At 48.2% G+C, this 27,101-nt stretch overlaps 1 protein-coding gene across 1 annotated transcript in view; it reads right to left on the bottom strand.

The window, feature by feature from the left end:
* Positions 1-1,123: 1,123 nt before the first annotated feature.
* The window catches only part of LOC135529969 (general transcription factor 3C polypeptide 1-like), a 120,780-nt gene continuing 94,802 nt past the window's right edge, over positions 1,124-27,101 (bottom strand). Inside the window, 5 exon segments of the mRNA XM_064958368.1 lie at positions 1,124-1,895; positions 5,273-5,619; positions 6,794-7,235; positions 24,578-24,903; positions 26,784-27,019. Of these exon segments, the coding sequence (XP_064814440.1) occupies positions 1,599-1,895; positions 5,273-5,619; positions 6,794-7,235; positions 24,578-24,903; positions 26,784-27,019 (1,648 nt within the window). The 3' untranslated portion in view covers positions 1,124-1,598.

Here is a 27,101-nt window from a genome sequence, read left to right as displayed (position 1 = left end):
CAGCAACAGGGCTGGTTACTGGCCAAGCAACAGGGCTGGTTACTGGCCCAGCAACAGGGCTGGTTACTGACCCAGCAACAGGGCTGGTTACTGACCCAGCAACAGGGCTGGTTACTGACCCAGCAACAGGGCTGGTTACTGACCCAGCAACAGGGCTGGTTACTGACCCAGCAACAGGGCAGGTTACTGACCCAGCAACAGGGCTGGTTACTGGCCCAGCAACAGGGCTGGTTACTGACCCAGCAACAGGGCTGGTTACTGACCCAGCAACAGGGCTGGTTACTGACCCAGCAACAGGGCTGGTTACTGGCCCAGCAACAGGGCTGGTTACTGGCCCAGCAACAGGGCTGGTTACTGGCCCAGCAACAGGGCTGGTTACTGGCCCAGCAACAGGGCTGGTTACTGACCCAGCAACAGGGCTGGTTACTGGCCCAGCAACAGGGCAGGTTACTGACCCAGCAACAGGGCTGGTTACTGAACCAGCAACAGGGCAGGTTACTGAACCAGCAACAGGGCTGGTTACTGAACCAGCAACAGGGCAGGTTACTGACCCAGCAACAGGGCTGGTTACTGACCCAGCAACAGGGCAGGTTACTGAACCAGCAACAGGGCTGGTTACTGAACCAGCAACAGGGCTGGTTACTGAACCAGCAACAGGGCTGGTTACTGAACCAGCAACAGGGCTGGTTACTGACCCAGCAACAGGGCTGGTTACTGACCCAGCAACAGGGCAGGTTACTGACCCAGCAACAGGGCTGGTTCCTGACCCAGCAACAGGGCTGGTTACTGACCCAGCAACAGGGCTGGTTACTGAACCAGCAACAGGGCAGGTTATACTGACCCAGCAACAGGGCTGGTTACACTGACCCAGCAACAGGGCAGGTTACTGACCCAGCAACAGGGCTGGTTACTGAACCAGCAACAGGGCTGGTTACTGAACCAGCAACAATATACTTTTCATGCTGAATAAACTGAAAACATGAAGTTATTCAAATGTATTGAACAGTTCTGTAATTTTACAGGTGTCCATGTTGACAAACCATAAAACAAAGTGACTTGTTCTCTCTTTTAAAAAATAAACTAAATAACTTGTTTCATCTTAGATAAAAAAAAGCATCACAAGTCTCATTTCACGATTTGAATTTTTATTAAATCACACTTTCAAGAAAACAATAACAAAACTGAAATGAAACCATAACAGGTTCTCCCCAATGAAAGGACATCTAAGACGTGAAACTAATTCCCAGAGCTCTGTGTCACTACAACTGAAACTAAACATCATTTTTTTATAGCTAAAATCTAATCTTGCTGTCCGGTAAGAGTCAGAACTAAAGACCTTTGGGTTAACCACTGTGAAGAAACTCCTGGGCCTATTAATCATGATCAAGTAAAACTCCCGTCCCCTAGCAGTCCTGGTGTGTATCCACTAACAACTCAATGGAACCAAACAGAATCATAGGGAACGAAACGGCCTGGGACTAACTTTCATTTTTCACAATATAAACTTTTTTTGTCGCAAAAACATTTTCAGTATAAAAACGTTTCACTACAGCGTGTACGAAAGAATTAGAACCCAGATCAGTTTTTAACTCCAGTCCTTACTGTTTGTTCTCATGTTGTGCGAACTGGACCCACTGGTTCCAGTTGTTTTCATGGGGTAAAACCGGTCCTAGACGCAGACAACAGTCGATGGTCGGCTCATAGAACACAGTGGCCGTCTCCTCCAGCCTCACCCCCGTCTCCTCCAGCCTCACCCCCGTCTCCTCCAGCCTCACCCCCGTCTCTCCCTCTCTCTCCTCCCCCACCATGAGGACGGCGGCTGGACGGGAGAAGAGGGAGGGTTTGGGACGTCTGGTCACGTACTTCTTCTTGATACAGCCCAACTCAACGAGGGCCTGAGGGGAGGAGAGAGGAGGAGCAGAGGAGGGACGGGGAGAGGAGCAGGAGAGGAGGGACGGGTAGAGGAGCAGGAGAGGAGGGACGGGTAGAGGAGCAGGAGAGGAGGGACGGGTAGAGGAGCAGGAGAGGAGGGACGGGGAGGGGAGGAGAGAGGAGGAGCAGAGGAGGGACGGGGAGAGGAGCAGGAGAGGAGGGACAGGTAGAGGAGCAGGAGAGGAGGGACGGGGAGGGGAGGAGAGAGGAGCAGGAGAGGAGGGACGGGGAGAGGAGGGACGGGGAGAGGAGGGACGGGGAGAGGAGCAGGAGAGAGGAGGGACGGGGAGAGGAGCAGGAGAGAGGAGGGACGGGTAGAGGAGCAGGAGAGGAGGGACAGGGAGAGGAGCAGGAGAGGAGGGACAGGGAGAGGAGCAGGAGAGGAGGGACAGGGAGAGGAGCAGGAGAGGAGGGACAGGGAGAGGAGCAGGAGAGGAGCAGGAGAGGAGCAGGAGAGGTGGGACAGGGAGAGGAGCAGGAGAGGAGGGACAGGGAGAGGAGCAGGAGAGGAGCAGGAGAGGAGGGACAGGGAGAGGAGCAGGAGAGGAGGGACAGGGAGAGGAGCAGGAGAGGAGGGACAGGTAGAGGAGCAGGAGAGGTGGGACAGGGAGAGGAGCGACAGGGAGAGGAGCAGGAGAGGAGGGACAGGGAGAGGAGCAGGAGAGGAGGGACAGGGAGAGGAGCAGGAGAGGTGGGACAGGGAGAGGAGCGACAGGGAGAGGAGCAGGAGAGGAGGGACAGGGAGAGGAGCAGGAGAGGTGGGACGGGGAGAGTTGTGCAAGGAAGAAGAGGGAGAGATGAACATGAGTGAACCTGACCAGTACTGGTGATGTCAGCAGCTGTGATAGAGCGGGTAGTTACTTACCTTTCCTCTGTTGTATATAATTCTATTTTGTCATTTTAAATGCAACAAATTGCCATTCAAACAATAACTATTTTGTAATGAACTCAACCTTGAAGTCAATGATCAGCTGATCTAGCCTACACCCCCGATGATCTAGCCTACACCCCCGATGATCTAGCCTACACCCCCGATGATCTAGCCTACACCCCCGATGATCTAGCCTACATCCCCGATGATCTAGTCTACACCCCCGATGATCTAGTCTACACCCCCGATGATCTAGTCTACACCCCCGATGATCTAGTCTACACCCCCGATGATCTAGTCTACATCCATTACATTACATTTAAGTCATTTGGCAGACGCTCTTATCCAGAGCGACTTACAAATTGGTGAATTCACCTTATGACATCCCCGATGATCAGCTGATCTAGTCTACACCCCCGATGATCAGCTGATCTAGCCTACATCCCCGATGATCTAGCCTACACCCCCGATGATCTAGTCTACATCCCCGATGATCTAGCCTACATCCCCGATGATCTAGCATACATCCCAGCTGATCAGCTGATCTAGCCTACACCCCCGATGATCTAGCCTACACCCCCGATGATCTAGCCTACACCCCCGATGATCTAGCCTACATCCCCGATGATCTAGCATACATCCCAGCTGATCAGCTGATCTAGCCTACATCCCGATGATCAGCTGATCTAGCCTACATCCCCGATGATCAGCTGATCTAGTCTACATCCCGATGATCAGCTGATCTAGCCTACATCCCCGATGATCAGCTGATCTAGCCTACATCCCCGATGATCAGCTGATCTAGTCTACATCCCAGCTGATCTAGTCTACATCCCAGCTGATCTAGCCTACATTCCCGATGATCAGCTGATCTAGCCTACATCCCAGCTGATCTAGTCTACATCCCAGCTGATCTAGCCTACATCCCAGCTGATCTAGTCTACATCCCAGCTGATCTAGTCTACATCCCAGCTGATCTAGTCTACATCCCCGCTGATCAGCTGATCTAGCCTGCATCCCCGCTGATCAGCTGATCTAGCCTACATCCCCGCTGATCAGCTGATCTAGCCTACATCCCAGCTGATCAGCTGATCTAGCCTACATCCCCGATGATCAGCTGATCTAGCCTACATCCCCGATGATCAGCTGCTCTAGCCTACATCCCAGCTGATCAGCTGATCTAGCCTACATCCCCGATGATCAGCTGATCTAGCCTACATCCCCGATGATCAGCTGATCTAGCCTACACCCCCGATGATCAGCTGATCTAGCCTACATCCCCGATGATCAGCTGCTCTAGCCTACATCCCAGCTGATCAGCTGATCTAGCCTACATCCCAGCTGATCAGCTGATCTAGCCTACACCCCCGACGATCAGCTGATCTAGCCTACATCCCCGATGATCAGCTGATCTAGTCTACATCCCAGCTGATCTAGTCTACATCCCAGCTGATCTAGTCTACATCCCCGCTGATCAGCTGATCTAGCCTACATCCCCGCTGATCAGCTGATCTAGCCTACATCCCCGCTGATCAGCTGATCTAGCCTACATCCCAGCTGATCAGCTGATCTAGCCTACATCCCCGATGATCAGCTGATCTAGCCTACATCCCCGATGATCAGCTGCTCTAGCCTACATCCCAGCTGATCAGCTGATCTAGCCTACATCCCCGATGATCAGCTGATCTAGTCTACATCCCCGATGATCAGCTGCTCTAGCCTACATCCCAGCTGATCAGCTGATCTAGCCTACATCCCCGATGATCAGCTGCTCTAGCCTACATCCCAGCTGATCAGCTGATCTAGCCTACATCCCCGATGATCAGCTGATCTAGCCTACATCCCCGATGATCAGCTGATCTAGCCTACACCCCCGATGATCAGCTGATCTAGCCTACATAACAAGAAAATGTTGTTGAATGGAATGAGGTTTAATTTTGGGGAACGCTGTTGAATGGAATGAGGTTTAATTTTGGGGGAATGCTGTTGAATGGAATGAGGTTTAATTTTTGGGAATGCTGTTGAATGGAATGAGGTTTAATTTTGGGGAATGCTGTTGAATGGAATGAGGTTTAATTTTGGGGAATGCTGTTGAATGGAATGAGGTTTAATTTTTGGGAATGCTGTTGAATGGAATGAGGTTTAATTTTGGGGAATGCTGTTGAATGGAATGAGGTTTAATTTTTGGGGAATGCTGTTGAATGGAATGAGGTTTAATTTTTGGGAATGCTGTTGAATGCAATGAGGTTTAATTTTTGGGAACGCTGTTGAATGCAATGAGGTTTAATTTTGGGGGAACGCTGTTGAATGGAATGAGGTTTAATTTTGGGGGAACGCTGTTGAATGGAATGAGGTTTAATTTTGGGGAATGCTGTTGAATGGTATGACGGTAAAGTATCTATATATATATTTTTATCAGCTGCCCCGCCAAAGGTCTGTGCACGGCCCCAGTGTGGTTGTCCTTCCTACCTGCACGAGGTCCAGTACCACCACTGGCTGCAAGACCCCTCTGTAGTGTTCCAGTAAGACGTGTTCTGGTAAACCAGGCCGGGTCATGATGTGGTAGAGGACAGCGTCCAGCATGCCTTTACACACCGGCCTGTTCAGACTGCCGTCCACGATACGCCACGGACGACTGACGAATGACACGTCACACACACCGCCGCTGTCGTTCTCTTCCTCGCGCAGTCCGCTAGCGTCACCATCCTCTTCCTCGGGCAGTCCGCTAGCGTCACCATCCTCTTCCTCGGGCAGTCCGCGAGCTTCACCATCCTCTTCCTCGGCTAGAGATGAAAATGGCTTCTCGCCGTCGCCCTCTGAGGAAAATAAAAAACACGATGAAACACACCGGTGAACAGATCGGGGGTCAGCTGTAGTCTGGTTAACGGGGGTCAGCTGCAGTCTGGTTAACGGGGTCAGCTGTAGTCTGGTTAACGGGGTCAGCTGTAGTCTGGTTAACGGGGGTCAGCTGTAGTCCGGTTAACGGGGGTCAGCTGTAGTCTGGTTAACGGGGTCAGCTGTAGTCTGGTTAACGGGGGTCAGCTGTAGTCTGGTTAACGGGGTCAGCTGTAGTCTGGTTAACGGGGGTCAGCTGTAGTCTGGTTAACGGGGTCAGCTGTAGTCTGGTTAACGGGGTCAGCTGTAGTCTGGTTAACGGGGGTCAGCTGTAGTCTGGTTAACGGGGTCAGCTGTAGTCTGGTTAACGGGGGTCAGCTGTAGTCTGGTTAACAGGGTCAGCTGTAGTCTGGTTAACGGGGTCAGCTGTAGTCTGGTTAACGGGGTCAGCTGTAGTCTGGTTAACGGGGGTCAGCTGTAGTCTGGTTAACGGGGTCAGCTGTAGTCTGGTTAACGGGGGTCAGCTGTAGTCTGGTTAACGGGGTCAGAGGCAGTCTGGTTAACGGGGTCAGCTGTAGTCTGGTTAACGGGGCCAGCTGTAGTCTCAGTAGTCTGGTCAATGGGGGTCAGCTGTAGTCTGGTTAACGGGGTCAGCTGTAGTCTGGTTAACGGGGTCAGCTGTAGTCTGGTTAACGGGGGTCAGCTGTAGTCTGGTTAACGGGGGTCAGCTGTAGTCTGGTTAACAGGGTCAGCTGTAGTCTGGTTAACGGGGTCAGCTGTAGTCTGGTTAACGGGGTCAGCTGTAGTCTGGTTAACGGGGTCAGCTGTAGTCTGGTTAACAGGGTCAGCTGTAGTCTGGTTAACGGGGGTCAGCTGCGGTCTGGTTAACGGGGTCAGCTGCGGTCTGGTTAACGGGGTCAGCTGCGGTCTGGTTAACGGGGTCAGCTGCGGTCTGGTTAACGGGGGTCAGCTGCGGTCTGGTTAACGGGGGTCAGCTGTAGTCTGGTTAACGGGGTCAGCTGTAGTCTGGTTAACGGGGTCAGCTGTAGTCTGGTTAACGGGGGTCAGCTGTAGTCTGGTTAACGGGGGTCAGCTGTAGTCTGGTTAACGGGGGTCGGCTGTAGTCTGGTTAACGGGGGTCGGCTGTGGTCTCACCTGTGCTCTGTTCTGTCTCAATGGTAGATGATGGTCCCTCTTGTACCCTCTCTTCTTTCTCTTCCTCCTCCTCTCTTCTCTCCATCCATGTCTCCTCTGCAGTCTCGTTCCTGTCTTTCTCTTCAGGCTGCATCTTCTTCCTCTCCTCCTCTTCCTCCGGTGTCTCCTCTCTCTTCTCGACCTCCTCTTCCTCCATCAGCGTTTCTCTTCTCCCTCTCTTACTACGTGGTTCCTGCTCTCTGGGGGCCACCATTCTTCTCTTGCGGAGGAGGGGGTTGTGGTGGTTTCTGTCCCCAAAGGCAGAGGCTCCTCGCTGGGCTTGGTGTGGCCGGTCTCTCTGCCTCTCTGTGGAGGTCAGTAGCCAGGGCCCCGCGTGACTCAGTAACACCAGACGCACTGAGCTCCCTCCCACCTCCAACACCAGCTCTTCCTCCAGCAAGTCCTACAGCCAATCACAGAGGAGAAAATTGACACATGAACCAATCACAGAGCAGAGGTTCAGTATAGATAGGGAAGGAGACCAATTAGGGAGGAGTGTTTCAGGAAGGAAAGAGAAAGACGACAAACTCCAAATGAAAGTGTGTTTCAGTGTGTCTCTACCTGTATGTTCTGTCTCAGTGTGTCTCTACCTGTATGTTCTGTCTCAGTGTGTCTCTACCTGTATGTTCTGTCTCAGTGTGTCTCTACCTGTATGTTCTGTTTCAGTGTGTCTCTACCTGTATGTTCTGTTTCAGTGTTTCTCTACCTGTATGTTCTGTTTCAGTGTGTCTCTACCTGTATGTTCTGTCTCAGTGTGTCTCTACCTGTATGTTCTGTCTCAGTGTGTCTCTACCTGTATGTTCTGTCTCAGTGTGCCTCTACCTGTATGTTCTGTCTCAGTGTGCCTCTACCTGTATGTTCTGTCTCAGTGTGTCTCTACCTGTATGTTCTGTTTCAGTGTGTCTCTACCTGTATGTTCTGTTTCAGTGTGTCTCTACCTGTCTGTTCTGTTTCAGTGTGTCTCTACCTGTCTGTTCTGTTTCAGTGTGTCTCTACCTGTATGTTCTGTTTCAGTGTGTCTCTACCTGTATGTTCTGGTTCAGTGTGTCTCTACCTGTATGTTCTGTTTCAGCAGTGTGTTTCAGTGTGTCTCTACCTGTATGTTCTGTTTCAGTGTGTTTCAGTGTGTCTCTACCTGTATGTTCTGTTTCAGTGTGCCTCTACCTGTATGTTCTGTTTCAGTGTGTCTCTACCTGTCTGTTCTGTCTCAGTGTGTCTCTACCTGTATGTTCTGTCTCAGTGTGTCTCTACCTGTATGTTCTGTTTTAGTGTGTCTCTACCTGTATGTTCTGTCTCAGTGTGTCTCTACCTGTATGTTCTGTCTCAGTGTGTCTCTACCTGTATGTTCTGTTTCAGCAGTGTGTTTCAGTGTGTCTCTACCTGTATGTTCTGTTTCAGTGTGTTTCAGTGTGTCTCTACCTGTATGTTCTGTTTCAGTGTGCCTCTACCTGTATGTTCTGTTTCAGTGTGTCTCTGTCTCAGTGTGTCTCTACCTGTATGTTCTGTTCTGTATGTTCTGTTTCAGTGTGTCTCTACCTGTATGTTCTGTCTCAGTGTGTCTCTACCTGTATGTTCTGTCTCAGTGTGTCTCTACCTGTATGTTCTGTCTCAGTGTGTCTCTACCTGTATGTTCTGTCTCAGTGTGTCTCTACCTGTATGTTCTGTCTCAGTGTGTCTCTACCTGTATGTTCTGTCTCAGTGTGTCTCTACCTGTATGTTCTGTCTCAGTGTGTCTCTACCTGTCTGTTCTGTCTCAGTGTGTCTCTACCTGTATGTTCTGTCTCAGTGTGTCTCTACCTGTATGTTCTGTCTCAGTGTGTCTCTACCTGTATGTTCTGTCTCAGTGTGTTTCAGTGTGTCTCTACCTGTATGTTCTTTCTCAGTGTGTCTCTACCTGTATGTTCTGTCTCAGTGTGTCTCTCTACCTGTATGTTCTGTCTCAGTGTGTCTCTACCTGTATGTTCTGTTTCAGTGTGTCTCTTCTACCTGTATGTTCTGTTCAGTGTGTCTCTACCTGTATGTTCTGTCTCAGTGTGTCTCTACCTGTATGTTCTGTCTCAGTGTGTCTCTACCTGTGTTCTGTCTCAGTGTGTCTCTACCTGTATGTTCTGTCTCAGTGTGTCTCTACCTATATGTTCTGTTTCAATGTGTCTCTACCTGTATGTTCTGTCTCAGTGTGTCTCTACCTGTATGTTCTGTCTCAGTGTGCCTCTACCTGTATGTTCTGTCTCAGTGTGTCTCTACCTGTATGTTCTCAGTGTGTCTCTACCTGTATGTTCTGTCTCAGTGTGTCTCTACCTGTATGTTCTGTCTCAGTGTGTCTCTACCTGTATGTTCTGTCTCAGTGTGTCTCTACCTGTATGTTCTCAGTGTGTCTCTACCTGTATGTTCTGTCTCAGTGTGTCTCTACCTGTATGTTCTGTCTCAGTGTGTCTCTACCTGTATGTTCTGTCTCAGTGTGTCTCTACCTGTATGTTCTGTCTCAGTGTGTCTCAGTGTGTCTCTACCTGTATGTTCTGTCTCAGTGTGTCTCTACCTGTATGTTCTGTCTCAGTGTGTCTCTACCTGTATGTTCTGTCTCAGTGTGTCTCTACCTGTATGTTCTGTCTCAGTGTGTCTCTACCTGTATGTTCTGTCAGTGTGTCTCTACCTGTATGTTCTGTTTCAGTGTGTCTCTACCTGTATGTTCTGTCTCAGTGTGTCTCTACCTGTATGTTCTGTCTCAGTGTGTCTCTACCTGTATGTTCTGTCTCAGTGTGTCTCTACCTGTATGTTCTGTCTCAGTGTGTCTCTACCTGTATGTTCTGTCTCAGTGTGTCTCTACCTGTATGTTCTGTCTCAGTGTGTCTCTACCTGTATGTTCTGTCTCAGTGTGTCTCTACCTGTATGTTCTGTCTCAGTGTGTCTCTACCTGTATGTTCTGTTTCAGTGTGTCTCTACCTGTATGTTCTGTTTCAGCAGTGTGTTTCAGTGTGTCTCTACCTGTATGTTCTGTTTCAGTGTGTCTCTACCTGTATGTTCTGTCTCAGTGTGTCTCTACCTGTATGTTCTGTTTCAATGTGTCTCTACCTGTATGTTCTGTCTCAGTGTGTCTCTACCTGTATGTTCTGTCTCAGTGTGCCTCTACCTGTATGTTCTGTCTCAGTGTGTCTCTACCTGTATGTTCTGTCTCAGTGTGTCTCTACCTGTATGTTCTGTCTCAGTGTGTCTCTACCTGTATGTTCTGTCTCAGTGTGTCTCTACCTGTATGTTCTGTCTCAGTGTGTCTCTACCTGTATGTTCTGTCTCAGTGTGTCTCTACCTGTATGTTCTGTCTCAGTGTGTCTCTACCTGTATGTTCTGTTTCAGTGTGTTTCTCTACCTGTATGTTCTGTGTGTGTCTCTACCTGTATGTTCTGTCTCAGTTGTTCTGTTTCACCTGTATGTTCTGTCTCAGTGTGTCTCTACCTGTATGTTCTGTCTCAGTGTGTCTCTACCTGTATGTTCTGTTTCAGTGTGTCTCTACCTGTATGTTCTGTTTGTGTCTCTACCTGTATGTTCTGTCTCAGTGTGTCTCTACCTGTATGTTCTGTCTCAGTGTGTCTCTACCTGTATGTTCTGTCTCAGTGTGTCTCTACCTGTGTTCTGTCTCAGTGTGTCTCTACCTGTATGTTCTGTCAGTGTGTCTACCTGTATGTTCTGTCTCAGTGTGTCTCTACCTGTATGTTCTGTCTCAGTGTGTCTCTACCTGTATGTTCTGTCTCAGTGTGTCTCTACCTGTATGTTCTGTCTCAGTGTGTCTCTACCTGTATGTTCTGTCTCAGTGTGTCTCTACCTGTATGTTCTGTCTCAGTGTGTCTCTACCTGTATGTTCTGTCTCAGTGTGTCTCTACCTGTATGTTCTGTCTCAGTGTGTCTCTACCTGTATGTTCTGTCTCAGTGTGTCTCTACCTGTATGTTCTGTCTCAGTGTGTCTCTCTGTATGTTCTGTTTCAGTGTGTCTCTACCTGTCTCAGTGTGTCTCTACCTGTATGTTCTGTCTCAGTGTGTCTCTACCTGTATGTTCTGTCTCAGTGTGTCTCTACCTGTATGTTCTGTCTCAGTGTGTCTCTACCTGTATGTTCTGTCTCAGTGTGTCTCTACCTGTATGTTCTGTCTCAGTGTGTCTCTACCTGTATGTTCTGTTTCAGTGTGTCTCTATGTTCTGTCTGTATGTTGTTCTGTCTCAGTGTGTCTCTACCTGTATGTTCTGTCTCAGTGTGTCTCTACCTGTATGTTCTGTCTCAGTGTGTCTCTACCTGTATGTTCTGTCTCAGTGTGTCTCTACCTGTATGTTCTGTCTCAGTGTGTCTCTACCTGTATGTTCTGTCTCAGTGTGTCTCTACCTGTATGTTCTGTCTCAGTGTGTCTCTACCTGTATGTTCTGTCTCAGTGTGTCTCTACCTGTATGTTCTGTCTCAGTGTGTCTCTACCTGTATGTTCTGTCTCAGTGTGTCTCTACCTGTGTCTCTACCTGTATGTTCTGTCTCAGTGTGTCTCTACCTGTATGTTCTGTCTCAGTGTGTCTCTACCTGTATGTTCTGTCTCAGTGTGTCTCTACCTGTATGTTCTGTTTCAGTGTGTCTCTACCTGTATGTTCTGTCTCAGTGTGTCTCTACCTGTATGTTCTGTCTCAGTGTGTCTCTACCTGTATGTTCTGTCTCAGTGTGTCTCTACCTGTATGTTCTGTCTCAGTGTGTCTCTACCTGTATGTTCTGTCTCAGTGTGTCTCTACCTGTATGTTCTGTCTCAGTGTGTCTCTACCTGTATGTTCTGTCTCAGTGTGTCTCTACCTGTATGTTCTGTCTCAGTGTGTCTCTACCTGTATGTTCTGTTTCAGTGTGTCTCTAACTGTATGTTCTGTTTCAGTGTGTCTCTACCTGTATGTTCTGTCTCAGTGTGTCTCTACCTGTCTGTTCTGTCTCAGTGTGTCTCTACCTATCTGTTCTGTCTCAGTGTGTCTCTACCTGTATGTTCTGTCAGTGTGTCTCTACAGTGTGTCTCTACCTGTATGTTCTGTCTCAGTGTGTCTCTACCTGTATGTTCTGTCTCAGTGTGTCTCTACCTGTATGTTCTGTCTCAGTGTGTCTCTACCTGTATGTTCTGTCTCAGTGTGTCTCTACCTGTCTGTTCTGTCTCAGTGTGTCTACCTGTACTGTCTCAGTGTGTCTCTACCTGTATGTTCTGTCTCAGTGTGTCTCTACCTGTATGTTCTGTCTCAGTGTGTCTCTACCTGTATGTTCTGTCTCAGTGTGTCTCTACCTGTATGTTCTGTCTCAGTGTGTCTCTACCTGTATGTTCTGTCTGTCTCAGTGTGTCTCTACCTGTATGTTCTGTCTCAGTGTGTCTCTACCTGTATGTTCTGTCTCAGTGTGTCTCTACCTGTATGTTCTGTTTCAGTGTGTCTCTACCTGTAGTGTGTCTCTACCTGTATGTTCTGTCTCAGTGTGTCTCTACCTGTATGTTCTGTTTCAGTGTGTCTCTACCTGTATGTTCTGTTTCAGTGTGTCTCTACCTGTATGTTCTGTTTCAGTGTGTCTCTACCTGTATGTGTGTCTCTACCTGTATGTTCTGTCTCTCAGTGTGTGTATGTTCTGTTTCAGTGTGTCTCTACCTGTATGTTCTGTCTCAGTGTGTCTCTACCTGTGTTCTGTCTCAGTGTTCTGTCTGTCAGTGTGTCTCTACCTGTATGTTCTGTCTCAGTGTGTCTCTACCTGTATGTTCTGTTTCAGTGTGTCTCTACCTGTATGTTCTGTCTCAGTGTGTCTCTACCTGTATGTTCTGTCTCAGTGTGTCTCTACCTGTATGTTCTGTCTCAGTCTGTGCACCTGTATGTTCTGTCTCAGTGTGTCTCTACCTGTATGTTCTGTCTCAGTGTGTCTCTACCTGTATGTTCTGTCTCAGTGTGTCTCTACCTGTATGTTCTGTCTCAGTGTGTCTCTACCTGTATGTTCTGTCTCAGTGTGTCTCTACCTGTATGTTCTGTCTCAGTGTGTCTCTACCTGTATGTTCTGTCTCAGTGTGTCTCTACCTGTCTGTTCTGTCTCAGTGTGTTACCTGTTGTCAGTGTGTCTCTACCTGTTGTTCTGTTTCAGTGTGTCTCTAGTGTTCTGTCTCAGTGTGTCTCTACCTGTATGTTCTGTTTCAGTGTGTCTCTACCTGTATGTTCTGTCTCAGTGTGTCTCTACCTGTATGTTTGTCAGTGTGTCTCTACCTGTATGTTCTGTTTCAGTGTGTCTCTACCTGTATGTTCTGTCTCAGTGTGTCTCTACCTGTCTGTTCTGTCTCAGTGTGTCTCTACCTGTATGTTCTGTCTCAGTGTGTCTCTACCTGTATGTTCTGTTTCAGTGTGTCTCTACCTACCTGTATGTTCTACCTGTATGTTCTGTCTCAGTGTGTCTCTACCTGTATGTTCTGTTTCAGTGTGTCTCTACCTGTATGTTCTGTTTCAGTGTGTCTCTACCTGTATGTTCTGTCTCAGTGTGTCTCTACCTGTATGTTCTGTCTCAGTGTGTCTCTACCTGTATGTTCTGTTTCAGTGTGTCTCTACCTGTATGTTCTGTCTCAGTGTGTCTCTACCTGTATGTTCTGTCTCAGTGTGTCTCTACCTGTATGTTCTGTCTCAGTGTGTGTCCTCTACCTGTATGTTCTGTCTCAGTGTGTCTCTGTGTCTGTCTCACCTACCTGTGTTCTGTCTCAGTGTGTCTCTACCTGTATGTTCTGTCTGTGTCTCTACCTGTATGTTCAGTGTGTCTCTACCTGTATGTTCTGTCTCAGTGTGTCTCTACCTGTATGTTCTGTCTCAGTGTGTCTCTACCTGTATGTTCTGTCTCAGTGTGTCTCTACCTGTATGTTCTGTCTCAGTGTGTCTCTACCTGTATGTTCTGTCTCAGTGTGTCTCTACCTGTATGTTCTGTCTCAGTGTGTCTCTACCTGTATGTTCTGTCTCAGTGTGTATGTTCTGTCTCAGTGTGTCTCTACCTGTATGTTCTGTCTCAGTGTGTCTCTACCTGTATGTTCTGTCTCAGTGTGTCTCTACCTGTATGTTCTGTCTCTCAGTGTGTCTCTACCTGTATGTTCTGTCTCAGTGTGTCTCTACCTGTATGTTCTGTCTCACCTGTGTGTCTACCTGTCTGTTCTGTTCTGTGTGTGTCTCTACCTGTATGTTCAGTGTGTCTACCTGTAGTGTGTCTCTACCTGTATGTTCTGTCTCAGTGTGTCTCTACCTGTATGTTCTGTCTCAGTGTGTCTCTACCTGTATGTTCTGTCTCAGTGTGTCTCTACCTGTATGTTCTGTCTCAGTGTGTCTCTACCTGTGTTCTGTCTCAGTGTGTCTCTACCTGTATGTTCTGTGTCTTCAGTGTGTCTACCTGTCTGTTCTGTCTCAGTGTCTCTACCTGTTGTTCTGTCTCAGTGTGTCTCTACCTGTATGTTCTGTCTCAGTGTGTCTCTACCTGTATGTTCTGTCTCAGTGTGTCTCTACCTGTATGTTCTGTCTCAGTGTGTCTCTACCTGTATGTTCTGTTTCAGTGTGTCTCTACCTGTATGTTCTGTCTCAGTGTGTCTCTACCTGTATGTTCTGTTCAGTGTGTCTCTACCTGTATGTTCTGTCTCAGTGTGTCTCTACCTGTATGTTCTGTCTCTACCTGTACCTGTATGTTCTGTTTCAGTGTGTCTCTACCTGTATGTTCTGTTTCAGTGTGTCTCTACCTGTATGTTCTGTCTCAGTGTGTCTCTACCTGTATGTTCTGTCTCAGTGTGTCTCTACCTGTATGTTCTGTCTCAGTGTGTCTCTACCTGTATGTTCTGTCTCAGTGTGTCTCTACCTGTATGTTCTGTCTCAGTGTGTCTCTACCTGTATGTTCTGTTTCAGTGTGTCTCTACCTGTATGTTCTGTCTCAGTGTGTCTCTACCTGTCTGTTCTGTCTCAGTGTGTCTCTACCTGTATGTTCTGTCTCAGTGTGTCTCTACCTGTCTGTTCTGTTTCAGTGTGTCTCTACCTGTCTGTTCTGTCTCAGTGTGTCTCTACCTGTATGTTCTGTCTCAGTGTGTCTCTACCTGTCCTGTCTCAGTGTTCTGTATGTCTGTTTCAGTGTGTCTCTACCTGTATGTTCTGTCTCAGTGTGTCTCTACCTGTATGTTCTGTCTCAGTGTGTCTCTACCTGTATGTTCTGTCTCAGTGTGTCTCTACCTGTATGTTCTGTCTCAGTGTGTCTCTACCTGTATGTTCTGTCTCAGTGTGTCTCTACCTGTATGTTCTGTCAGTGTGTCAGTGTTCTGTCTCAGTGTGTCTCTACCTGTATGTTCTGTCTCAGTGTGTCTCTACCTGTATGTTCTGTCTCAGTGTGTCTCCTGTATGTTCTGTCTCAGTGTGTCTCTACCTGTATGTTCTGTCTCAGTGTGTCTCTACCTGTATGTTCTGTTCTGTCTCAGTGTGTCTCTACCTGTATGTTCTGTCTCAGTGTGTCTCTACCTGTATGTTCTGTCTCAGTGTGTCTCTACCTGTATGTTCTGTCTCAGTGTGCCTCTACCTGTATGTTCTGTCTCAGTGTGTCTCTACCTATGTTCTGTCTCAGTGTGTCTCTGTTGTTCTGTCTCAGTGTGTCTCTACCTGTCTGTTCTGTCTCAGTGTGTCTCTACCTATGTTCTGTCTCAGTCTGTTCTGTCTCAGTGTGTCTCTACCTGTATGTTCTGTCTCAGTGTGTCTCTACCTGTCTGTTCTGTCTCAGTGTGTCTCTACCTGTATGTTCTGTTTCAGTGTGTTCTGTCAGTGTGCCTCTACCTGTATGTTCTGTCTCAGTGTGTCTCTACCTGTATGTTCTGTCTCAGTGTGTCTCTACCTGTCTGTTCTGTCTCAGTGTGCCTCTACCTGTATGTTCTGTCTCAGTGTGTCTCTACCTGTCTGTTGTGTCTCAGTGTGTCTCTAGTGTTCTGTCTCTACCTGTATGTTCTGTCTCAGTGTGTCTCTACCTGTATGTTCTGTCTCAGTGTGTCTCTACCTGTATGTTCTGTCTCAGTGTGTCTCTATGTTCTGTCTCAGTGTGCCTCTACCTGTATGTTCTGTCTCAGTGTGCCTCTACCTGTCTGTTCTGTCTCAGTGTGTCACCTGTCTGTTCTGTCTCAGTGTGTCTCTACCTGTATGTTCTGTCTCAGTGTGTCTCTACCTGTATGTTCTGTCTCAGTGTGTCTCTACCTGTTCTGTTCAGTGTGTCTCTCAGTGTATGTTCTGTCTCTGTTCTGTCTCAGTGTGTCTCTACCTGTATGTTCTGTCTCAGTGTGTCTCTACCTGTATGTTCTGTCTCAGTGTGTCTCTACCTGTCTGTTCTGTCTCAGTGTGTCTCTACCTGTCTGTTCTGTCTCAGTGTGTCTCTACCTGTATGTTCTGTCTCAGTGTGTCTCTACCTGTCTGTTGTGTTTCAGTGTGTCTCTACCTGTCTGTTCTGTCTCAGTGTGTCTCTACCTGTATGTTCTGTCTCAGTGTGTCTCTACCTGTATGTTCTGTCTCAGTGTGTCTCTACCTGTCTGTTCTGTCTCAGTGTGTCTCTACCTGTCTGTTCTGTCTCAGTGTGTCTCTACCTGTATGTTCTGTCTCAGTGTGTCTCTACCTGTCTGTTGTGTTTCAGTGTGTCTCTACCTGTATGTTCTGTCTCAGTGTGTCTCTACCAGTATGTTCTGTCTCAGTGTGTCTCAGTGTGTCTCTACCTGTGTCTGTTCTGTCTCAGTGTGTCTCTACCTGTCTGTTCTGTCTCAGTGTGTCTCTACCTGTATGTTCTGTCTCAGTGTGCCTCTACCTGTATGTTCTGTCTCAGTGTGTCTCTCTACCTGTCTGTTGTGTTTCAGTGTGTCTCTACCTGTATGTTCTGTCTCAGTGTGCCTCTACCTGTATGTTCTGTTTCAGTGTGTCTCAGTGTTCTGTCTCTACCTGTCTGTTCTGTCTCAGTGTGCCTCTACCTGTCTGTTCTGTCTCAGTGTGCCTCTACCTGTATGTTCTGTCTCAGTGTGTCTCTACCTGTCTGTTGTGTTTCAGTGTGTCTCTACCTGTATGTTCTGTCTCAGTGTGTCTCTACCTGTATGTTCTGTCTCAGTGTGTCTCTACCTGTATGTTCTGTCTCAGTGTGCCTCTACCTGTATGTTCTGTCTCAGTGTGCCTCTACCTGTCTGTTCTGTCTCAGTGTGTCTCTAGTGTGCCTCTACCTGTATGTTCTGTCTCAGTGTGTCTCTACCTGTATGTTCTGTCTCAGTGTGTCTCTACCTGTCTGTTCTGTCTCAGTGTGTCTCTACCTGTCTGTTCTGTCTCAGTGTGTCTCTACCTGTATGTTCTGTCTCAGTGTGCCTCTAACTGTATGTTCTGTCTCAGTGTGCCTCTAACTGTATGTTCTGTCTCAGTGTGTCTCTACCTGTCTGTTCTGTCTCAGTGTGTCTCTACCTGTCTGTTCTGTCTCAGTGTGCCTCTACCTGTATGTTCTGTTTCAGTGTGTCTCTACCTGTATGTTCTGTTTCAGTGTGTTTCAGTGTGTCTCTACCTGTATGTTCTGTTTCAGTGTGTCTCTACCTGTATGTTCTGTTTCAGTGTGTCTCTACCTGTATGTTCTGTTTCAGTGTGTCTCTACCTGTATGTTCTGTTTCAGTGTGTCTCTACCTGTATGTTCTGTTTCAGTGTGTCTCTACCTGTATGTTCTGTTTCAGTGTGTCTCTACCTGTATGTTCTGTTTCAGTGTGTCTCTACCTGTATGTTCTGTTTCAATGTGCCTCTACCTGTATGTTCTGTCTCAGTGTGTCTCTACCTGTATGTTCTGTCTCAGTGTGTCTCTACCTGTATGTTCTGTCTCAGTGTGTTTCTACCTGTATGTTCTGTCTCAGTGTGTCTCTACCTGTATGTTCTGTCTCAGTGTGTCTCTACCTGTATGTTCTGTCTCAGTGTGTCTCTACCTGTATGTTCTGTCTCAGTGTGTCTCTACCTGTATGTTCTGTCTCAGTGTGTCTCTACCTGTCTGTTCTGTCTCAGTGTGTCTCTACCTGTCTGTTCTGTCTCAGTGTGCCTCTACCTGTATGTTCTGTCTCAGTGTGTCTCTACCTGTATGTTCTGTCTCAGTGTGCCTCTACCTGTATGTTCTGTCTCAGTGTGCCTCTACCTGTATGTTCTGTCTCAGTGTGTTTCTACCAGTATGTTCTGTCTCAGTGTGTCTCTACCTGTATGTTCTGTCTCAGTGTGTTTCTACCTGTATGTTCTGTCTCAGTGTGTCTCTACCTGTATGTTCTGTCTCAGTGTGTCTCTACCTGTCTGTTCTGTCTCAGTGTGTCTCTACCTGTATGTTCTGTTTCAGTGTGTTTCTACCTGTGTTCTGTCTCAGTGTGTCTCTACCTGTATGTTCTGTCTCAGTGTGTCTCTACCTGTCTGTTCTGTCTCAGTGTGCCTCTACCTGTATGTTCTGTCTCAGTGTGTCTCTACCTGTATGTTCTGTCTCAGTGTGTCTCTACCTGTCTGTTCTGTCTCAGTGTGTCTCTACCTGTCTGTTGTGTTTCAGTGTGTCTCTACCTGTATGTTCTGTCTCAGTGTGCCTCTACCTGTATGTTCTGTCTCAGTGTGTCTCTACCTGTCTGTTCTGTCTCAGTGTGTCTCTACCTGTCTGTTCTGTCTCAGTGTGTCTCTACCTGTCTGTTCTGTCTCAGTGTGTCTCTACCTGTATGTTCTGTCTCAGTGTGTCTCTACCTGTCTGTTCTGTCTCAGTGTGTCTCTACCTGTATGTTCTGTTTCAGTGTGTTTCAGTGTGCCTCTACCTGTATGTTCTGTCTCAGTGTGTCTCTACCTGTATGTTCTGTCTCAGTGTGTCTCTACCTGTCTGTTCTGTCTCAGTGTGCCTCTACCTGTATGTTCTGTCTCAGTGTGTCTCTACCTGTCTGTTGTGTTTCAGTGTGTCTCTACCTGTATGTTCTGTCTCAGTGTGTCTCTACCTGTATGTTCTGTCTCAGTGTGTCTCTACCTGTATGTTCTGTCTCAGTGTGCCTCTACCTGTATGTTCTGTCTCAGTGTGCCTCTACCTGTATGTTCTGTCTCAGTGTGTCTCTACCTGTATGTTCTGTCTCAGTGTGTCTCTACCTGTATGTTCTGTCTCAGTGTGTCTCTACCTGTATGTTCTGTCTCAGTGTGTCTCTACCTGTATGTTCTGTCTCAGTGTGTCTCTACCTGTCTGTTCTGTCTCAGTGTGTCTCTACCTGTATGTTCTGTCCTGTCTGTTCTGTCTCAGTGTGTCTCTACCTGTCTGTTCTGTCTCAGTGTGTCTCTACCTGTATGTTCTGTCTCAGTGTGTCTCTACCTGTCTGTTGTGTTTCAGTGTGTCTCTACCTGTATGTTCTGTCTCAGTGTGTCTCTACCAGTATGTTCTGTCTCAGTGTGTCTCAGTGTGTCTCTACCTGTCTGTTCTGTCTCAGTGTGTCTCTACCTGTCTGTTCTGTCTCAGTGTGCCTCTACCTGTATGTTCTGTCTCAGTGTGCCTCTACCTGTATGTTCTGTCTCAGTGTGTCTCTACCTGTCTGTTGTGTTTCAGTGTGTCTCTACCTGTATGTTCTGTCTCAGTGTGCCTCTACCTGTATGTTCTGTTTCAGTGTGTCTCAGTGTGTCTCTACCTGTCTGTTCTGTCTCAGTGTGCCTCTACCTGTCTGTTCTGTCTCAGTGTGCCTCTACCTGTATGTTCTGTCTCAGTGTGTCTCTACCTGTCTGTTGTGTTTCAGTGTGTCTCTACCTGTATGTTCTGTCTCAGTGTGTCTCTACCTGTATGTTCTGTCTCAGTGTGTCTCTACCAGTATGTTCTGTCTCAGTGTGCCTCTACCTGTATGTTCTGTCTCAGTGTGCCTCTACCTGTCTGTTCTGTCTCAGTGTGCCTCTACCTGTATGTTCTGTCTCAGTGTGTCTCTACCTGTATGTTCTGTCTCAGTGTGTCTCTACCTGTCTGTTCTGTCTCAGTGTGTCTCTACCTGTCTGTTCTGTCTCAGTGTGTCTCTACCTGTATGTTCTGTCTCAGTGTGTCTCTACCTGTATGTTCTGTCTCAGTGTGTCTCTACCTGTCTGTTCTGTCTCAGTGTGTCTCTACCTGTCTGTTCTGTCTCAGTGTGTCTCTACCTGTATGTTCTGTCTCAGTGTGTCTCTACCTGTCTGTTGTGTTTCAGTGTGTCTCTACCTGTATGTTCTGTCTCAGTGTGTCTCTACCTGTATGTTCTGTCTCAGTGTGTCTCTACCAGTATGTTCTGTCTCAGTGTGTCTCAGTGTGTCTCTACCTGTCTGTTCTGTCTCAGTGTGTCTCTACCTGTCTGTTCTGTCTCAGTGTGCCTCTACCTGTATGTTCTGTCTCAGTGTGCCTCTACCTGTATGTTCTGTCTCAGTGTGTCTCTACCTGTCTGTTGTGTTTCAGTGTGTCTCTACCTGTATGTTCTGTCTCAGTGTGCCTCTACCTGTATGTTCTGTTTCAGTGTGTCTCAGTGTGTCTCTACCTGTCTGTTCTGTCTCAGTGTGCCTCTACCTGTCTGTTCTGTCTCAGTGTGCCTCTACCTGTATGTTCTGTCTCAGTGTGTCTCTACCTGTATGTTCTGTCTCAGTGTGTCTCTACCTGTCTGTTCTGTCTCAGTGTGTCTCTACCTGTATGTTCTGTCTCAGTGTGTCTCTACCTGTATGTTCTGTCTCAGTGTGTCTCTACCTGTCTGTTCTGTCTCAGTGTGTCTCTACCTGTCTGTTCTGTCTCAGTGTGTCTCTACCTGTATGTTCTGTCTCAGTGTGTCTCTACCTGTATGTTCTGTTTCAGTGTGTTTCAGTGTGTCTCTACCTGTATGTTCTGTCTCAGTGTGCCTCTACCTGTATGTTCTGTCTCAGTGTGTCTCTACCTGTATGTTCTGTCTCAGTGTGTCTCTACCTGTCTGTTCTGTCTCAGTGTGCCTCTACCTGTATGTTCTGTCTCAGTGTGCCTCTACCTGTCTGTTCTGTCTCAGTGTGCCTCTACCTGTATGTTCTGTCTCAGTGTGTCTACCTGTATGTTCTGTCTCAGTGTGCCTCTACCTGTATGTTCTGTCTCAGTGTGCCTCTACCTGTATGTTCTGTCTCAGTGTGTCTCTCTACCTGTCTGTTCTGTCTCAGTGTGTCTCTACCTGTATGTTCTGTCTCAGTGTGTCTCTACCTGTATGTTCTGTCTCAGTGTGTTTCAGTGTGTCTCTACCTGTATGTTCTGTCTCAGTGTGCAGTGTGTCTCTACCTCTGTATGTTCTGTCTCAGTGTGCTCTACCTGTATGTTCTGTCTCAGTGTGCCTCTACCTGTATGTTCTGTCTCAGTGTGCCTCTACCTGTATGTTCTGTTTCAGTGTGTCTCTACCTGTATGTTCTGTCTCAGTGTGTCTCTACCTGTATGTTCTGTCTCAGTGTGTCTCTACCTGTATGTTCTGTCTCAGTGTGTCTCTACCTGTATGTTCTGTCTCAGTGTGTCTCTACCTGTATGTTCTGTCTCAGTGTGTCTCTACCTGTCTGTTCTGTTTCAGTGTGTCTCTACCTGTATGTTCTGTCTCAGTGTGTCTCTACCTGTCTGTTCTGTCTCAGTGTGCCTCTACCTGTATGTTCTGTCTCAGTGTGCCTCTACCTGTATGTTCTGTCTCAGTGTGTCTCTACCTGTATGTTCTGTCTCAGTGTGTCTCTACCTGTCTGTTCTGTCTCAGTGTGTCTCTACCTGTATGTTCTGTCTCAGTGTGTCTCTACCTGTATGTTCTGTCTCAGTGTGTCTCTACCTGTCTGTTCTGTTTCAGTGTGTCTCTACCTGTATGTTCTGTCTCAGTGTGTCTCTACCTGTATGTTCTGTTTCAGTGTGTTTCAGTGTGTCTCTACCTGTATGTTCTGTCTCAGTGTGCCTCTACCTGTATGTTCTGTCTCAGTGTGTCTCTACCTGTATGTTCTGTCTCAGTGTGTCTCTACCTGTCTGTTCTGTCTCAGTGTGCCTCTACCTGTATGTTCTGTCTCAGTGTGCCTCTACCTGTCTGTTCTGTCTCAGTGTGCCTCTACCTGTATGTTCTGTCTCAGTGTGTCTACCTGTATGTTCTGTCTCAGTGTGCCTCTACCTGTATGTTCTGTCTCAGTGTGCCTCTACCTGTATGTTCTGTCTCAGTGTGCCTCTACCTGTATGTTCTGTCTCAGTGTGTCTCTACCTGTATGTTCTGTCTCAGTGTGCCTCTACCTGTATGTTCTGTCTCAGTGTCTCTCTACCTGTATGTTCTGTCTCAGTGTGCTCTACCTGTATGTTCTGTCTCAGTGTGTCTCTACCTGTATGTTCTGTCTCAGTGTGTTTCAGTGTGTCTCTACCTGTATGTTCTGTCTCAGTGTGTCTCTACCTGTATGTTCTGTCTCAGTGTGCCTCTACCTGTATGTTCTGTCTCAGTGTGTCTCTACCTGTATGTTCTGTCTCAGTGTGCCTCTACCTGTATGTTCTGTCTCAGTGTCTCTCTACCTGTATGTTCTGTCTCAGTGTGCCTCTACCTGTATGTTCTGTCTCAGTGTGTCTCTACCTGTATGTTCTGTCTCAGTGTGTCTCTACCTGTATGTTCTGTCTCAGTGTGTCTCTACCTGTATGTTCTGTCTCAGTGTGTCTCTACCTGTCTGTTGTGTTTCAGTGTGTCTCTACCTGTATGTTCTGTCTCAGTGTGCCTCTACCTGTATGTTCTGTTTCAGTGTGTCTCAGTGTGTCTCTACCTGTCTGTTCTGTCTCAGTGTGCCTCTACCTGTCTGTTCTGTCTCAGTGTGCCTCTACCTGTATGTTCTGTCTCAGTGTGTCTCTACCTGTATGTTCTGTCTCAGTGTGTCTCTACCTGTCTGTTCTGTCTCAGTGTGTCTCTACCTGTATGTTCTGTCTCAGTGTGTCTCTACCTGTATGTTCTGTCTCAGTGTGTCTCTACCTGTCTGTTCTGTCTCAGTGTGTCTCTACCTGTCTGTTCTGTCTCAGTGTGTCTCTACCTGTATGTTCTGTCTCAGTGTGTCTCTACCTGTATGTTCTGTTTCAGTGTGTTTCAGTGTGTCTCTACCTGTATGTTCTGTCTCAGTGTGCCTCTACCTGTATGTTCTGTCTCAGTGTGTCTCTACCTGTATGTTCTGTCTCAGTGTGTCTCTACCTGTCTGTTCTGTCTCAGTGTGCCTCTACCTGTATGTTCTGTCTCAGTGTGCCTCTACCTGTCTGTTCTGTCTCAGTGTGCCTCTACCTGTATGTTCTGTCTCAGTGTGTCTACCTGTATGTTCTGTCTCAGTGTGCCTCTACCTGTATGTTCTGTCTCAGTGTGCCTCTACCTGTATGTTCTGTCTCAGTGTGTCTCTCTCTACCTGTCTGTTCTGTCTCAGTGTGTCTCTACCTGTATGTTCTGTCTCAGTGTGTCTCTACCTGTATGTTCTGTCTCAGTGTGTTTCAGTGTGTCTCTACCTGTATGTTCTGTCTCAGTGTGCCTCTACCTGTATGTTCTGTCTCAGTGTGCCTCTACCTGTATGTTCTGTCTCAGTGTGCCTCTACCTGTATGTTCTGTTTCAGTGTGTCTCTACCTGTATGTTCTGTCTCAGTGTGTCTCTACCTGTATGTTCTGTCTCAGTGTGTCTCTACCTGTATGTTCTGTCTCAGTGTGTCTCTACCTGTATGTTCTGTCTCAGTGTGTCTCTACCTGTATGTTCTGTCTCAGTGTGTCTCTACCTGTCTGTTCTGTTTCAGTGTGTCTCTACCTGTATGTTCTGTCTCAGTGTGTCTCTACCTGTCTGTTCTGTCTCAGTGTGCCTCTACCTGTATGTTCTGTCTCAGTGTGCCTCTACCTGTATGTTCTGTCTCAGTGTGTCTCTACCTGTATGTTCTGTTTCAGTGTGTTTCAGTGTGTCTCTACCTGTATGTTCTGTCTCAGTGTGCCTCTACCTGTATGTTCTGTCTCAGTGTGTCTCTACCTGTATGTTCTGTCTCAGTGTGTCTCTACCTGTCTGTTCTGTCTCAGTGTGCCTCTACCTGTATGTTCTGTCTCAGTGTGCCTCTACCTGTCTGTTCTGTCTCAGTGTGCCTCTACCTGTATGTTCTGTCTCAGTGTGTCTACCTGTATGTTCTGTCTCAGTGTGCCTCTACCTGTATGTTCTGTCTCAGTGTGCCTCTACCTGTATGTTCTGTCTCAGTGTGCCTCTACCTGTATGTTCTGTCTCAGTGTGTCTCTACCTGTATGTTCTGTCTCAGTGTGCCTCTACCTGTATGTTCTGTCTCAGTGTCTCTCTACCTGTATGTTCTGTCTCAGTGTGCCTCTACCTGTATGTTCTGTCTCAGTGTGTCTCTACCTGTATGTTCTGTCTCAGTGTGTTTCAGTGTGTCTCTACCTGTATGTTCTGTCTCAGTGTGTCTCTACCTGTATGTTCTGTCTCAGTGTGCCTCTACCTGTATGTTCTGTCTCAGTGTGTCTCTACCTGTATGTTCTGTCTCAGTGTGCCTCTACCTGTATGTTCTGTCTCAGTGTGTCTCTACCTGTATGTTCTGTCTCAGTGTGCCTCTACCTGTATGTTCTGTCTCAGTGTGTCTCTACCTGTATGTTCTGTCTCAGTGTGTCTCTACCTGTATGTTCTGTCTCAGTGTGTCTCTACCTGTATGTTCTGTCTCAGTGTGTCTCTACCTGTCTGTTCTGTCTCAGTGTGCCTCAACCTGTCTGTTCTGTCTCAGTGTGTCTCTACCTGTATGTTCTGTCTCAGTGTGTCTCTACCTGTATGTACCGCTGCAGACCTCTGGTCCGTCCGTCTCTCGGGTCGGCCAGGTGTGTGTGTGATGTCACCAGGTCCAACCTGTCCAATCCGAAGGCTCCGTGTCTCTCCAGCGTAGCTCTCAGCTCTGCCACAGCACCAATGTCCTCTGGGCTATAACCTCTCTGAGTCACCAGACGCCCCTCACACACCTCTACGGAGGAGGAGGGGGAGAAGGGGATGGGGGAGGAGGAGGGAGAGGAGGAGGAGGGATGGGCTTTGAGGGAATGGGAGAGTAAAGCGGGGAGGAGAGAGGGACCATGTCTGGAGAAGTCTATGGGAGGAGAGTCTGAGAGGAGGAGAGAGAGGATGAAGGAGAGAGGGCGAGGGAAGGGAAGAGAGAGATGAGGGAGAGAGGAGGGAGGGGGAAGAGAGAGATGAGGGAGAGAGGAGGGAGGGGAAAGAGAGATGAGGGAGGGGGAAGAGAGAGATGAGGGAGAGAGGGCGAGGGAGGGGAAGAGAGAGATGAGGGAGAGGAGGGGGAAGAGAGAGATGAGGGAGAGAGGAGGGAGGGGGAAGAGAGAGATGAGGGAGAGAGGAGGGAGGGGAAGAGAGAGATGAGGGAGAGGAGGGGGAAGAGAGAGATGAGGGAGAGAGGAGGGAGGGGGGAGAGAGAGATGAGGGAGAGAGGAGGGAGGGGGAAGAGAGAGATGAGGGAGAGAGGGCGAGGGAAGGGAAGGGAAGAGAGAGATGAGGGAGAGAGGAGGGAGGGGGAAGAGAGAGATGAGGGAGAGAGGAGGGAGGGGGAAGAGAGAGATGAGGGAGAGAGGAGGGAAGGGGAAGAGAGAGATGAGGGAGAAGAAGAGAGAGATGGGGGAGAGAGGAGGGAAGGGGAAGAGAGAGATGAGGGAGAGAGGAGGGAGGGGGAAGAGAGAGATGAGGGAGAGAGGAGGGAGGGGGAAGGGAGAGAGGAGGGAGGGGGAAGAGAGATGAGAGAGGAGGGAGGGGGAAGGGAGAGAGGAGGGAGGGGGAAGAGAGATGAAGGAGAGAGGAGGGAGGGGAAGAGAGAGATGAGGGCGAGAGGAGGGAGGGGGAAGAGAGAGATGAGGGAGAGAGGAGGGAGGGGGAAGGGAGAGAGGAGGGAGGGGGAAGAGAGATGAAGGAGAGAGGAGGGAGGGGAAGAGAGAGATGAGGGAGAGAGGAGGGAGGGGGAAGAGAGAGATGAGGGAGAGAGGAGGGCGAGGGAGGGGAAGAGAGAGATGAGGGAGAGAGGAAGGAGGGGGAAGGAAGAGAGGAGGGAGGGGGAAGAGAGAGATGAGGGAGAGAGGAGGGAGGGGAAGAGAGAGATGAGGGAGAGAGAATTCTTATGTGTTGTGTGTGTGTTTAGGTGTGGGTAATAAACAGTGTGTGTACAGGTGTGTGTACCTACCCTGGGTAATAAACAGTGTGTGTACAGGTGTGTGTACCTACCCTGGGTAATAAACAGTGTGTGTACAGGTGTGTGTACCTACCCTGGGTATTAAACAGTGTGTGTACCTACCCTGGGTATTAAACAGTGTGTGTACAGGTGTGTGTACCTACCCTGGGTAGTAAACAGTGTGTGTACAGGTGTGTGTACCTACCCTGGGTAGTAAACAGTGTGTAAAGGTGTGTGTACCTACCCTGGGTATTAAACAGTGTGTGTACAGGTGTGTGTACCTACCCTGGGTAGTAAACAGTGTGTGTACAGGTGTGTGTACCTACCCTGGGTATTAAACAGTGTGTGTACAGGTGTGTGTACCTACCCTGGGTAATAAACAGTGTGTGTACAGGTGTGTGTACCTACCCTGGGTATTAAACAGCGTGTGTACAGGTGTGTGTACCTACCCTGGGTATTAAACAGTGTGTGTACAGGTGTGTGTACCTACCCTGGGTAGTAAACAGTGTGTAAAGGTGTGTGTACCTACCCTGGGTATTAAACAGTGTGTGTACAGGTGTGTGTACCTACCCTGGGTATTAAACAGTGTGTGTACAGGTGTGTGTACCTACCCTGGGTAATAAACAGTGTGTGTACAGGTGTGTGTACCTACCCTGGGTATTAAACAGCGTGTGTACAGGTGTGTGTACCTACCCTGGGTATTAAACAGTGTGTGTACAGGTGTGTGTACCTACCCTGGGTATTAAACAGTGTGTACAGGTGTGTACCTACCCTGGGTAGTAAACAGTGTGTTTACAGGTGTGTGTACCTACCCTGGGTATTAAACAGCGTGTGTACAGGTGTGTGTCGTAGATGTAGTCTCATGGTGCATGATTCCACCACGATACTGTCGTTGGTGTTGAGGTTTCGGAGGTTGACGATCCCGGGAACGCAGTATCCACGCATCATCAGGTACTTGGTGTGGGACGCCTTGTGAGCCCTCACCTCGATCCCCCTCCGCCCCTCGTTCTCCTCTTCATCATCATCATCCTCAGCCAGCACTGAGATACTGAGAGAAGAGACAAAGAGACAGACGGGGGCAGAGAGAGAGAGACAGACAGACGGGGGCAGAGAGAGAGAGAGACAGACAG

Source organism: Oncorhynchus masou, unplaced genomic scaffold (genome assembly GCF_036934945.1).
Source record: "Oncorhynchus masou masou isolate Uvic2021 unplaced genomic scaffold, UVic_Omas_1.1 unplaced_scaffold_1221, whole genome shotgun sequence".
NCBI classification, from domain to species: Eukaryota; Metazoa; Chordata; class Actinopteri; order Salmoniformes; family Salmonidae; genus Oncorhynchus; species Oncorhynchus masou.
Note: the sequence above shows the minus strand (reverse complement) of the source record. Positions and strands in the feature narration are given on the sequence as shown.